The sequence below is a fragment of the Thermobia domestica genome, chromosome 16 (assembly GCF_964235325.1).
Source record: "Thermobia domestica chromosome 16, izTheDome1.hap1.1, whole genome shotgun sequence".
Lineage (NCBI taxonomy): Eukaryota > Metazoa > Arthropoda > Insecta > Zygentoma > Lepismatidae > Thermobia > Thermobia domestica.
The window spans coordinates 77,301,335-77,315,118 of record NC_137469.1 but is presented as its reverse complement, the minus strand read 5'-3'; the positions used below and the strand labels follow the sequence as shown (position 1 = coordinate 77,315,118).

General features: G+C 35.4%; 1 protein-coding gene across 1 annotated transcript in view; it reads right to left on the bottom strand.

Annotated features, from left to right (window-relative positions):
* The window catches only part of Ras85D (GTPase ras-like protein 1), a 56,817-nt gene extending 43,282 nt beyond the window's left edge, over positions 1 to 13,535 (bottom strand). The window contains exons 1-2 of the mRNA XM_081742637.1: positions 13,306 to 13,535; positions 7,990 to 8,038 (exon numbers count right to left, since the gene is read on the bottom strand). Of these exons, the coding sequence (XP_081598763.1) occupies positions 7,990 to 8,038; positions 13,306 to 13,336 (80 nt within the window). The 5' untranslated portion in view covers positions 13,337 to 13,535. The remainder of the gene's footprint in view (positions 1 to 7,989; positions 8,039 to 13,305) is intronic.
* Positions 13,536 to 13,784: the final 249 nt, after the last annotated feature.

Sequence of the window (13,784 nt, the reverse complement as noted above, 5' to 3'; positions counted from 1 at the left end):
GTCCTAGTGTTCTCTGGAACTACGAAAATTGTTTTCACTGGTAACATGACATTGTAATGCATTAGTTACAGTGTTTGTGTGAGTAACAATGGGGAAGTCCTACACAGAGAAAAATCCGTTCTCCGTACAGCGGTATATTGTACAAATATACGGTATCCTCTTGCTTACTATAGAAATCAGTACGGAGCATACGCTATCCGTATGCTACATAGGCAGTGCCGTTGCAGGATGTCTGACATCTAACAGTTTTCCGTATATCACATGCATATACTTATGTTACCTTAGTCAGCTATATGTTAAATACATCCATTTGTATGTGAGATCCTGACCGCCTACATTGTTTCATACAGAAAGAACGTACAGATGGAACACTTATACAGAAAGTATCATAAAACATGTATTTTCAGTTGTACGTTGTCCAAAAATTACAGGAATTACGCATGTAACCTATCTTTTTAAGTGCGCCACCTACAATTTTTTTCTCATTGTATTACCGAGATTACAGTAAAGGATTCACATCTCAAAATTTTTCATACTGCCTTTCGCCTTGTGTACACAAATAATCCTCCTCCCCTAATAGTACGTTTGGGCTGACACGCTGTACGCAATCCATATATCTTACCACAAGATTTATTTATTTTATTTATTTATTTATTTATTTATTTTTTTGTCTAGAATTCTTTCTGTGCACAATCATCTTTCGGGTTTTAGCATAATCAACACATTTAATATGGTCCTTACTGTAATAGGACTTCCCCATTGTTGTTCACACAAACACTTAACTAGTGCACTACAATGTCAATGAAAAGTGAATTTCTCTTCGTAAAATACTCCTGAATTTTTCTTTTTCAAAATGGAAATATATAAAAAAAAAAAAATAAATAAAATAAATGTTTTTGATTCATTACAGAAACACTACTACTAAGTTCTGTAGCAAAATCGTGAAGAAAAAAATATCTGGGGGTATTATTTATAGCATATTACAGTCCAACACTGCAGACGACATATCTACGCCATCTACACTTAAATGGCTAAATTCAAGAACTGATGAACAATAATTACATGGGTCTAAACAACAAATTCTTGTAAATCTTTTATTTACTGAAAATGAATTTGTTTTGTTATTGCTTATAAATATAAATAAGTTCGAAACTTAAACATTATTAATCTTTCTATATTATTTATCAACAATACATTCTGATATCAACAATACATCGCAGTTACTACGTAATATCGTTTTATTTTTATTTTTTATTTATATTCATTTCTTGTTTTGAATTATCACAAGGGAAGTACCATCGCTTCATGAAATATTAGCCTCTGCAGATTACACTAACAAGACAACGACTAAAGATGCTCACAATATACAAGGTAAGCTTTGCCTCTTCATGTAAGAATTTTGTGTAAGATTATTACAAGCAAACAAAGTAACTGATTTATACTGGAGATATTCTACACTAAGAACAATAGTGGGAAGGGAACGACGACTTTGAAACAAAAATAGCTGCAATATCAAAGGAAATGTTTTATTTCCCCATTAATACAAGCTTTTATGTACTGAAAATATACTAAGCGAAATGCATTAATATTTTAGACAATGTCAACATCTAACTAAACTTTTAAAATTTTGATTATGTTGCTTCCATCATCTTCCCAACAAATTTAGCAAGGCAAAATACGCATTTAAAAATCAAAATACACTTCAAGTTTGACTATTTCGAATTTCACATCCCATGATATAAATAATTATAATCTTAATTACTGAGAAAGTACTGGAAGGTGACGGGAACATATTATTCCATTAAATCCATTATTCGGTCATAGACTTTGATAGTTCTCCTGTTGCTTCGGTACTTGTAATAGTCAACAATATTTACAGTACCTACATGACAAATGAGCACAAAGCTTTTATTATTCCAATCTGACAGCGTGTTCTGGATGTTACGTAGAATTCAAAAAGTAACTAATTCCTGTATTCTCTACGGATTAGTCTTACAAATACTAATTTTTCGTCTATTCCCTGTAGATGTTTTTATTATATTTTATTTATTTTTGAGTTTTACATCCTACGGTTGTGCCCTTTAGACTAAAGGAGACTAAGAAATGAATGCTGAAAGGAACAATACATAATATCCATGTCCTGAGCTTGATTCCAGTGAGACACGAATTGTCAGTATCGGCCTGCCATATAAAGAGCTCGACAAATAATCTTTTTTTGACTTACGCACCAGTACAAAACACCCGGCGCTCAAATAATCAAATCTAACCTGATACATAGGCCTGTATTTCTTGGCCTTAAATTATCGTTATGGTACAACAAATGTAATTAGATCAGTAAGGTCCGATTCAGAAAATTCACCCCTCGTTTTACATGGTTCCGGCTCAATACTTTGAACACGAGTCTTTCTTTTCCATTGGCATACCAAAATAATTCATGAGTCAAGACTGCTTCAAATCCTAAAAAATGTTTGATGCGGCATGTTTCTCATGGTTTATCCAGAGGCAACACCTAATTCAATGGTAAAATGAAATCTTTAAGATTTATGAAATCCCACGGTCATGTTGGTTAGGCTAAAGAAGACTGTGATGAGAAATGAATGAAAATGGTAGAACCCCAAGAAAACCCACGTACACGGTGTTTGTCCACCACAAAGCTCACCTGGCGTGAGCTGGGATCGAACCAAGGACCCCATGCACCAGAGATACCCCGTAATTAATATATATAAGCTTCAAGGTAAATTGGAAACTTTATATCGAATTTATTGTAATTTGTTTTAATGCATCCAAGTACATAAAAGTCCGAACTACTGGTAGGTGAAAAGTAGGAACACTAGGTTGCTGCAAAGCTAATGTCCGTTGCTGGTGGTTGGGAAACTTACCTCAGTAACACAACACAGAAATGGATTAAGGTCTCGTGTCTAATGTCACAAACACTTTACATGTTATGGAGACGTTCGGATACACAGTCAGGAGGTAGTGCAATATTGAGCATGGCGTATAAAAATGCCATGGAAACCGATTGCGAGTGATTTTTTCTTTACGAATTCAAACCGGGAAATTTTGCATTGAAAAAAAGAATAATAATAACAGTGCATTCGAGTGTGGAATGGTGAATGAATACACTGTTCGCCGTTGGTTTGTAAAATGTTCCAGTGACCGAGTATAACCAAAACGAGCCCCGAACATGTTCGGATGATCTCAGGTACACCATCGAAAGAAAAACCTCGGCTGGTTAATTTATGGTATAGCGTCCCGTTCAGCAGTAAGCCTGTGAGACACAAACCTACCAGCCTGATGTGGTATCCTAACCTAAGCTCCTACCGGGAATCGAGCACGGGCCCTTCGCGCCGAAGAGGCGTACGCTAACCATATAGCTACGAGGTAGCTCATCAGACTCTCGAAGAAGTATTCGTATCGTTGCAGACGACTTACACATACACCATACCACTGTCGGACGACAACTCCGTGCAAACGATAAGATGAAAAGGTTGGACTTGAGCTGACACCGACCAATAAAAATCGCTGTACGGAGGTGTGCAGTTCTCTGAGTGTAAAAACTAACCGGGGAAGTTTTCTGCTACGGACTGTAATTTCAGATGAAAAATGGATCTTCTGTCAACTTTAGTAGAATAATTGGACGTGATTAACGTCCAGAATGATTCCCTACACCACTTCTCCACCCACAGAAAGTGTTGTTGCTGGTATGGTAGGGAGTGAACTACTGTTTTTCTTAGGCGAAGTGAAAGAACCAATGCAGATGGTTAGTGCTGAACTCCATGAAATACACCGCAAACTTGTCCGCAAGCATGAAGGAGGGTCGTCCTTATGTTACCCTCTCTTATGTTATGCGGTACAAAGAACGGTATAGACCCTCCATGTGTTGCAGTATGAAACCATTCCTCACCTAACGTATTCCCCAATTTCTCTCTCCCACTGATCACCACCTCTTCCGGCATCCCGATAGCTTCCTGAAAGGAAAGACCTTTCCTGATGATTGAGCGATGCAACATGACTAGATTTCTTGTGGAAACCAATCATTGGCTAAGCGATGAAAAGATTGCGGACGACGATTATTTCGACAAACCAGGTATGGTATTAATTTTTGGCCTTATTTTTCTAGCACTCTCATACACCAATAGCTGAAACTTAGTAGTATTCGAGTGAACTAGTCTCATAATAAATGCCTTGTTCGATTCAAATTTCCCGGATTTCAGGGATGTGAAAACTACACTGACATGACTAAAAGTAACAAAGTAAAATAAAGATCACTTACGTGATTGAAACAATGGAAACACTCTGCCCTCACCCAACTTTTCCATGAGCACACTATCACAATATTAATGAAGTCTTAAAAAAAATGAAAATTTTTATCAATTTTAGACTACACCCTTCCCTAAGCACAACTCTTTCAACAATCGGTGCGACATTTCAGCTACATTTTGAAAATGAAATGAAATACTTCAATTTAATCTCCCACGATTATGCCCTTACACTAAGGAAGACGATGATTAAATCAAGTGAATGATGATGGAAGAACTGGTGAAATAAAAAAAAGTGGAAAGAAATGGGAGTACCCCGAGAAAACCCACGAACATGACGCTGTCCATCAAAAATTTACTAGGCCGAGGATGGAACCAGGGACCCCAGGCACCAGAGTAAGCACTATCACTGAACCATTGTGCCCCCCACCTACATTTTGGCTAGAAACGGAAGTGGGTAAAGTAGGTAGAGAGAAATATTTGTGGCTAGTAACTGTTTAATTAGAAATATGAAGTTTGTTACGCGTAGCTGCGTTAGCCTTTCCATATTACACTACTTTCAATAGTTTTGCTGGTAATTAGAAAGTCTAGAGAGGATAAATAAAATATTATATGTACCTAATTCAGCAGCGAATACAATTTTAAGTTTTAACTTCATTCTTAGTTGTGTCCATTTAATAACTTCCATAATTTGCCTTAACACGTAACTAATTTTTTTTCTTAATCTTCATCCATAAGCTTCTTATGAAGTTCTACGTAAATCAAGAATAGACCAGTTCGTGATATTACATTTTCCACAAATTTGTTGCGAAGTTGAGAACTGTTTCAGTAACTTGTCCTTGAATTCTGGCTGCAGGTACAAAAGTAAACTTTGTAAGTTCGTACTAAACACTACGTAACTTGTAGTACCAGAGATTTGGTTTAAATTTTACCAACAGTTATCTCGAGCCACTTATTATTTAAAATTTTCGTTGAGAGGATAGGATGATAAAAAAAAAAAAAAAAAAAAAAAAAAAAAAAAAAAAAAAAAAAAAAAAACAGAGACTCCACCTGCTGATTAACAGCTCTTTTCAGATGAGAAGCAACATGAGCAGTATCCAATTGTATGCGATATTTAGCGCAGGGCTCATAGTGATCTGGTCTCTTGTAAATAGTTGAAAAGTGACCAAAAGCACACGAAAAAGTGACCAAAAGCACACGAAAAAATGACCAAAATCTCATCATACCCCTTTTTTCCTTTTTCAATTTCTCCATCACCTATCTCTTTGTTGTTTTGTTTCGTCATTTCTTCTTTACTTCTTTTTGAGCCTCCTCCTTTCTTAGGTTTTCTAAGTATGTTTTGCAGTTACGGTAAGCAGACTTAGCAGATGTAAAAAGCTTCTGAGTAAGTAGAACTAGTTCTGGCCTATTTCCGAATTCCTTCATCCCAGACATATTTTACTTAGCATTGAGAGTTCTCAAAGCCATGAAATATTCAAATTCATCACCTAATCTTAAGAACATACAAAAAGCCTAACACAAGACGAACCACACAAACACAACGTTGAGCGAAGCGTTAACTATTACGAGAGAAAACTAAAAGACTATTATGATAAAATAAAGAATAGACACAGAAGGGTTCTCAATCCCACCTTAAGGGCTTAAGCATCCACCAACCATCCACTGTGCTTTAGAAAGAATAAAAGCTGAAGTTAGAATAAAGCTAACTGTTTCACACGTGGGAGCCAGTACTGAAGCTTTCGGAAGAGTAATGAATAACAAGTTTCTGCCGTTTTTAATTTATTTTAATATTTTTCTTAGAAAATTGCCAATGCAAAACATAAATCACACGAACAAGTCACTTTATCTTCCAAAAAAGTAACTTTTAGTGACAAATTTGAAAAAAAGTGGCTCGCTGTGCCCTGTTACCGCCGACTTGCCGGACTGCGGGCTCCAAGCTCTTTCTCAAACTAACGTTATAATAAATGAATTGACAACATTATTCATAATGTCAAAAATGTTATTCCAATACAATTTAGAATATTCCTTGTCCATGCTGAAAACATGTAAAAATATTAAGTAAATTATATTACGAAATATTAAATATTAAATAAATATGAGAAATATTAAATAAATCTTTCAATTTATTCCATTAGAGCTGCTAAAATCTCGTCATCTATTTTATCTTGATGCTACTATCGTGATGATAGTTCGTATTTTGTTCCTGTGTTAGTCTGTCTTAACATTATTATTACAAGTTTCGAATTTTAATTAATCATTATTTCATGAAATCTTCTGTTGTAATTTTTGTATATGTTAAATAACGGACCATTCTCATTCTTTCTGTTACATGGTAAGTTCCTTCATTGTTTAGAGAGGCCTTCCTTGCTTCAAAGATGAATTAAACAAACGAAATTGTTTTTTATAGTTTGGAAAATCAGTCTTTGCTTACTTTCCTCTGATACGAATTTCCTTTTTAGCTTTATATACACAGTATATATTTATTATAAACTCTAAAAGTAATTCCTGGAACCACTTAAAAAACGGACATCATTTTTAAATCTTTTCTATAGCTCATGAAAACACAATGGGAATTTTAGTTACTAAGAATTCGAGGAACAGTTATACGAGTTAAGGTAAGAAGCTTTTTTCCTGTCAAATTGTATCGGCTCTCCGCGTCTTGAAGCAGAAAGTTTGTTTTGGGCGCAATAATTTACAAAGTATCATTTGGATGCCTACGCGTTTCTTCAGCAACCATGAGTTCATATGTTAAGTATAGAAGAGAAAAAGAGGAGAAAAACGCGAAAAAACAAATCACAGTGGGTATATTGGATGAAATGTTTGTTTTAAAATTATTTTTCGACAGAAATTGAATCTTCTACTTTATTGATACCATTTGTATCATACATATGAAAATGATTATTTAAATGTACGCAGTAACATATGCATCTCCAGAGACCCCAAGTAGTGCACTAATAACACCCCAAGTAATGTTTGTTTCCTATCCTGTGATAGGTTACAGGTTCCATTTCACATAAGAGGGAAATTTTAAACAAAAGCTTGAATCAAAATCTACTAGCTCTTATATGACAACGTATTCTAAAGATTTTCACGATTGTCTTATATGGAAACATTTAAAAGTCGGTATCATGACCACCAGATGACATAGAAAATTGCAGTTTGCACGTATGTGCTTATAATTCATTTTTCTACTTGATAAGTAACACAACTTAATTATGGAAATTATTAAATGGACACCTAAGAATGAAGTTAAAACAAAATTGTATTTGCTGCTGAATTAGGTACATATAATATATCTAGGTAGCGCATCTGTTATTGATAGCTTTTACAGCGGTGCAAGGGGTCAGTATATACCATCGCTTGCCACAAATTGACAACACCGCGTAACTGCGATTAAAGAAAGCAGACAGCTGGCTCAAGCCTATGTAACTTATTTGAAAAGCGTTATAATACTGAGAATCACTTTTGATTCATTTGGCGGAACAATCTCTATTATTTCTAACTAAAGGTTTAGTAACGAAATTCTCAATTTTGCAATCCGGAAAATTCTCAGCAGTTTAATTACAACATAGTTATACTAACAAATTTTATAATAATATGGATTTACACGTTACGTTTACATCATTAGAAATATGAAAAAAAAAATCATGAAAGGAATAACGCATTTTAAATACGATATTAATTTTACTTTTTTACTTTAAACGCAGTTCTAAATAAAGAAAATACTCACTGGTTCTGTATGAGCTGAATTGTCAAGGCACTTTTTCCAACACCTCCAGCTAGAAAAGAACGAAAGACACTAAATTAGTGTGAGAAATGAAACACGCCACTATTATCTTCAATTTGCATTTGTTTACTCACAACAGACTGTAGACGTCTTAAACGTTAATCTTCCGCTTGCTCAGCAGACGCTCTATTACTGAACTGAAGCCAGACTTCCGTACCACTGATTCAATTCGATTGTTAAAGAAAAAACTATAAATCTATATTCGCAAACTATAGTGAAAACTTCGGAGCTAATTCCATATAAAACAAACTTTACGAAACTAACATTTCTCTGTAGGATTAATAAATAAAAATGTCTTAATCTTAGTGAGAAGTTCAAACTTATTATAAGTTATTCGTAGAAAAACGAATTCTACCACTGATAATACTGTACGAATAGTATATTTCAGTGCGAAGAGCCACAGAGTATTTGACTAATTACATAAATAGTGAAAAATCATATATGAACTCTTCACACAATTTTCATACTAAAATGTGTCGTAAGCACGAGGAAGGGCATGTAATTCGTTCTCTCTCTGTTTCATTGTTTCCTTTTTGTGACAGGTGCAGGATAACAGAAGCTACTCTTATACTAATGAATACATTTGTTTCAGTGAACACAACAAGTACTTACTTTTAAAAATAATTCGCTATTCAGTACGTGAAACTGGACAAAACGAACGTTACGTAAGTTTCCTCATAAATCATCCCTTGAGTAACATTTTAGGTATAAAAACCTAACTGTCTATGAAAACAACCTATAAAGGCTCCAGGTACTTTCCCATCAACATCAAGTAAAATTACATTGGTTGAAAAATGGCAAATTGGCTCTGTGACACGTTAATACTAGACCAAATCTCTCTCTCTCAGGAAATCCATAATTGACCTGAGAAAGTTTACAATAGAAACACATTACACTGATAACCTATACCTTATCTGATATCTCCAATTTACCAGATTGGTCCCTGGATTAGGTGGTTTACTGTCTTACCACCTGGACCAAACACAATCGAAATATAGTTTGTATTGTTGGAAATCCATACCAAAACATGCGTATCTTCTCTTGCATAAATGTAGTGGCCCTTTAGAATAGCTTTGTACGCTCTAAAACATGTAAATAAACGCACGCGCAGGTGCTTATACATTATTTCACCCAATGATGATGCTGTCACCATTTATTTCGAAATCCCTGATCATAAACACATCCCACAGCCTCGTAAGTATAAGAGCACAACATTGACAAACAATTAAGCGAATTCCTTACATAATACAATAACTCATGATTCACTGTTACTTTTAAAGTTTTCACGTCCAATAATTTAGAGTTTGTATGATCTGACAAAATCCCTACAATATAATTTCACGTAATATTGAACTACACACTCTCCCATCCTCTAAAATAGACAGTGGAATTAAAAAAAAGCAGATTCAGAATATTCCGTCAAATTAAAGAATATTCTTTTTTGCCTCAAAGATTACCTAAAACGTACTGTTATTCCTTGGCCCATGCCCAAATAACTGCGAACAGATTGGTAATATGTGTACTTAGCTTTACGGTTATAAATACGCGCTCCGACGTACGCTACAATAAAAACATATGTACAGTCAGAAACAATACGTATAGGTTGGAGGTATACGAAATGATAGCTCCAACCTATACATAATATTGCTTTTGGCTGTACAAAAAATACAAGTCAACTTGTACCAGGTGACCACTGAGAGTGTGAGAATGTTATCCAACCGATTCAGGGCGGGAGCACAGCAGGGGAGCCGCACGGGAGATGCGGCAGTGTTAGCGACGGAGAGTATGCGCATAAACGAGGATGTTGAAAAATAAAAAAAATAAAAATAAATAAAACGCATAAAATCAAACAAGTTTCACACTAGGAACTATTTGCAAACATAAAATACAGATTTCCTACATCGTACATAAACACTCCACCGCTGTAAATTAGTGTTACACGATTCTGGTAGTCTGATATGCACTCACTCATTTTAACCCTAGCATAGGCCTTTGTAAAGGTTTGACACTAGTTAGTAACATTACACTTATAAACATAAAACAATGGTTCCTACTTTGTGTAATGCTCCGACAGTGGAAATTAATATCCTAGACAATCCCCTTTCATATGTAGTCACTCATTTTAAACCTAACCTAACATAAAATTACTACTTTTACGACAGACTCCCTGTACCAGTACCGAATATTTCAATTTAACTGCAATATCAGTGCATCTGTGTAGTCACTATGAAGTTGAGTAAGATTTTGTGTAGGAAACTCCGTAAATTTAACATAAATAGACATTTAATAGTTACGTTAGATAAAGTAAACGTAACTTCTCAAATAGAACAATGGCGATTATTCATAATTATGACTACGTACGAAAGTATATAGAAAGTTGAAATTTCTCACGTATATAAAAGTGAACAATGCATTACTAACTGATGCCTAAACTAGTTAATTTGCTGGCTAGTATTCGCATATAGAAGTTGGAACCTAATGTAACCTAACAATCTGTTAATAAGATAAATATTGTTATGCTGAAAAGTTGGCAGGGCTCAACGGAATGTGTTAAACTGGATGTCAATTCTATTTACATTGATAGCAAAGGAAAGGTAGACTGTCAAAATATACATTATATATATATATATGTGTGTGTGTGTGTGTGTGTTGAAGAGTAGTGTGGCAAATAGAGGTAGGCTATATGAGGTTTGTGTTCGCATCGACAGGCGAAAGAACGAATAAATAATGAACAAATCGGTTCTTAAACTGGTCTGTATTTCGACGCACATTTTTAAATTTTAATTGCGTAAACTTTACAAGACACGCTCCAGCTGCGCATCGAGGAGTAGAGCCCTTTGAAAAAGTATAGTAGAGTAAGGTAGGGTAGAGTAGAGTAAGATATAAATAAGTAGGGTAGCGGTTAGGAACGGGTTAGCTTAAAGTTAAGTAATTTTTGATCCATTTTCATAAATTATTAGTGTGTAATTTCTCGTTTCTGAGTAAGTATACCTGGTGGAGCGGGCGTTGTAAAGTTAACCCATATAATTTTCTTCTAATTACAGCTTTTATTGAACATTTATGTACCGTACGAAAAAATTTGTAGTCTTTCACATAAAATGTTATCCAATTTCAGATTTCAGGGTGCTGGTCAAGTTTTGGCACACCACATTTTGGAAAATTTACAAATAAAATTTAATATTTTGTATGAAAAGACATTTGTGAGGAACATATTTCTGCAGACGATAGAATTAAATACAAAGGCTACTTTAGACTTACAAGTGTAGGGTTACAGATAAATTCTAATTACGGGGGGCTAAATAAGAATTCAGAATCTTTTGATAACTATAGCCTAATTTTCGTTAAGTGACGTATCGCCGGACCAATTTTAGGAAATTTACCGGCTCAATTGGAGAATTCATTTAAGTTTGTGAGAAAGAATGAGTACAAGGGAGGTAAGGGGAATAGTAAAAGTTAAGAAAGTGGTTGTATTTGTTGATTTTTTTATGTTGTTAGCGGCACTGTATTTGGAGGCTGATGGACTATTTCGCGGAGAGGTACACTTGTTTTACTATACGGATCCAGAAATTGTAAAATGTACAGAAAAAAATTTGCAAGTCTTTAATTTGCCCATTTCATGTCTAGAACAGAACCGAACCAACTCCTGCCGGGCTTCTAACCCGTTCCTACTGCTACTACCCTTACTCCTGCTTCTACTACTACTGATACTTATACTATGGATCCGTATTAAATAATATTGCACGCCTAATGTAACGTAACTTAATGTAATTCAACAAAATATAACCGAATCCAATACACTTTGGTGATATTTTTTAGTTTTCAAAGTGGTCCGGCGATACGGCACAAATGCCTTCTCGTTAGGTGAGGTTACATTAGGTTGTAGTTACCTTCATGGTTTCTATTGGTCCCCCATAATTAAAAGTAACTCCGAGTTACTAGTACAAAAGTCACTGCAAGTGCTTTACGACGGAAAAAGTATTACGTGTTTTTTTTTCTTTTTTTAACCACCGGTGGTGTATTTCTACAGTGTACAGAAGTTTTATTTTTTGTTCACAAGTGCAGCCATACTACCCTGAAACCATACCAAGCTATTAAAATTCGCACCACTGCAAAAACACATTTGACTTCCCTCGCTACGCGTATATGCATCGTCGCTGACGCGCCGGTTCCCTTCGGAGGACCCCCGCGCGGTCCCACCAGCTTTGCCCCGTTATGACTCGGTTAGGTAGCATTCGTGCGTTTTAGTGGTTAGCTAGCACAGGTTGGGTTCTGTTTTGCGATGTAATTTTTATGCCATGCATCCGGACGCCATAGTTATACGCAAATCCTAGAATTGTAATTTTTCCACCAATTACTTCTGGTGGCCCCCTTGAATTTTATCTATACTACATGGGGTAACTTCAAGTCGTCCAGTGCACATCTTCTGGAGAACAAAAAGAAGGAAATTAGTCAAAGAATTATAACTTTCCAACAATTATGTCATGATAGGCCAAAAGTTGACCTGCACGGACTTCAGTACGCACATGAATACTCAACTATTGCAATTTAAATTGAAAGAAGTGGCAACTGCCTTTTTTATGTGCGAAACATGGTAGAACCATCGGAATTAGCGTGCAGTTTTATTATATGGATCCATAGTATAATTACTAATAGCAGTAGGGGTAGGGGTAGAAGTAGGAGTAGAAACGGATTAGAAGCCCCGCAGGGGTTCGTTGGGTTCCGTTCTCAACATAAAATGGGCGAATTAAAGACTTGCCCAAATTTTTCCGTACATGTTACAATCTATGGATCCGTATGGTAAAATTGCACCGGAATTAGTAGTAAAACTCTTATATAGATAGCGTTCGGCAAATTTCGAAATCGATTAAATATCTTCAACGGCAACAAGTGTTTGATTCGATAATTTTACTGCGATTACCCACTTCACACTGACCGGAAAGATTCTACACTCAAACTGCTACTTCTCATAACAGGAAAAATGAGTTCATTTCTGTAATATCCATAACATGTAGTGTTATTATGATTTCCTAACAACTTTCCTCAATAGAAATATCATATCAATCCAACAGAGAGAGAGGATTAATGTAGGACATGGATTTTCCCATGCCTTTTACTTTCGTGTTGTTTAATCACAGGGGGTTACACATACGTAGCTTAATGTTATGCATTCAGTTAATAAGACCATTTATACACGAACAACCCTCACTTACGTAATAAATTAAATTGGTGTATGTCCAAAACGCTGCAATTTGTACTTACCTCCCACTACAACTAATTTGTATTCCGTCATTTTGCCACGCAGCGACAAACCGTGATATTACCACGGTTCGCAACGTTATGTTACGATTCTATATGTCTTCAGGACACAAAAGTTCTACACATGGATAAAAAATATTGTGAAAATACACACACATAGCAACATCTGCCCACACCCTCCGACCAATGTGGACCCAACACACTACAGATAGGTTTCAAGCGAAGTAAATGATCAGATCAGCGAACTCTTTTCACCGTTGCCAGATTCTACAATTGAAAGAACTAAAGTAAGATCATGGAACTGGATAATTATTTGAGTGCCCTCATTATTCAGACGTGTGTCCCGTGATCATTCAATTAGATAATTAAGTACGTTTTCTAAACTATCACAAAGAACTAACAGTGCATTCATGGATTTAGAGAAGTGCTGATAAAGAGTTGAAGAAAAATCACGATTTACAACCACCACAAAGAATTTTGTG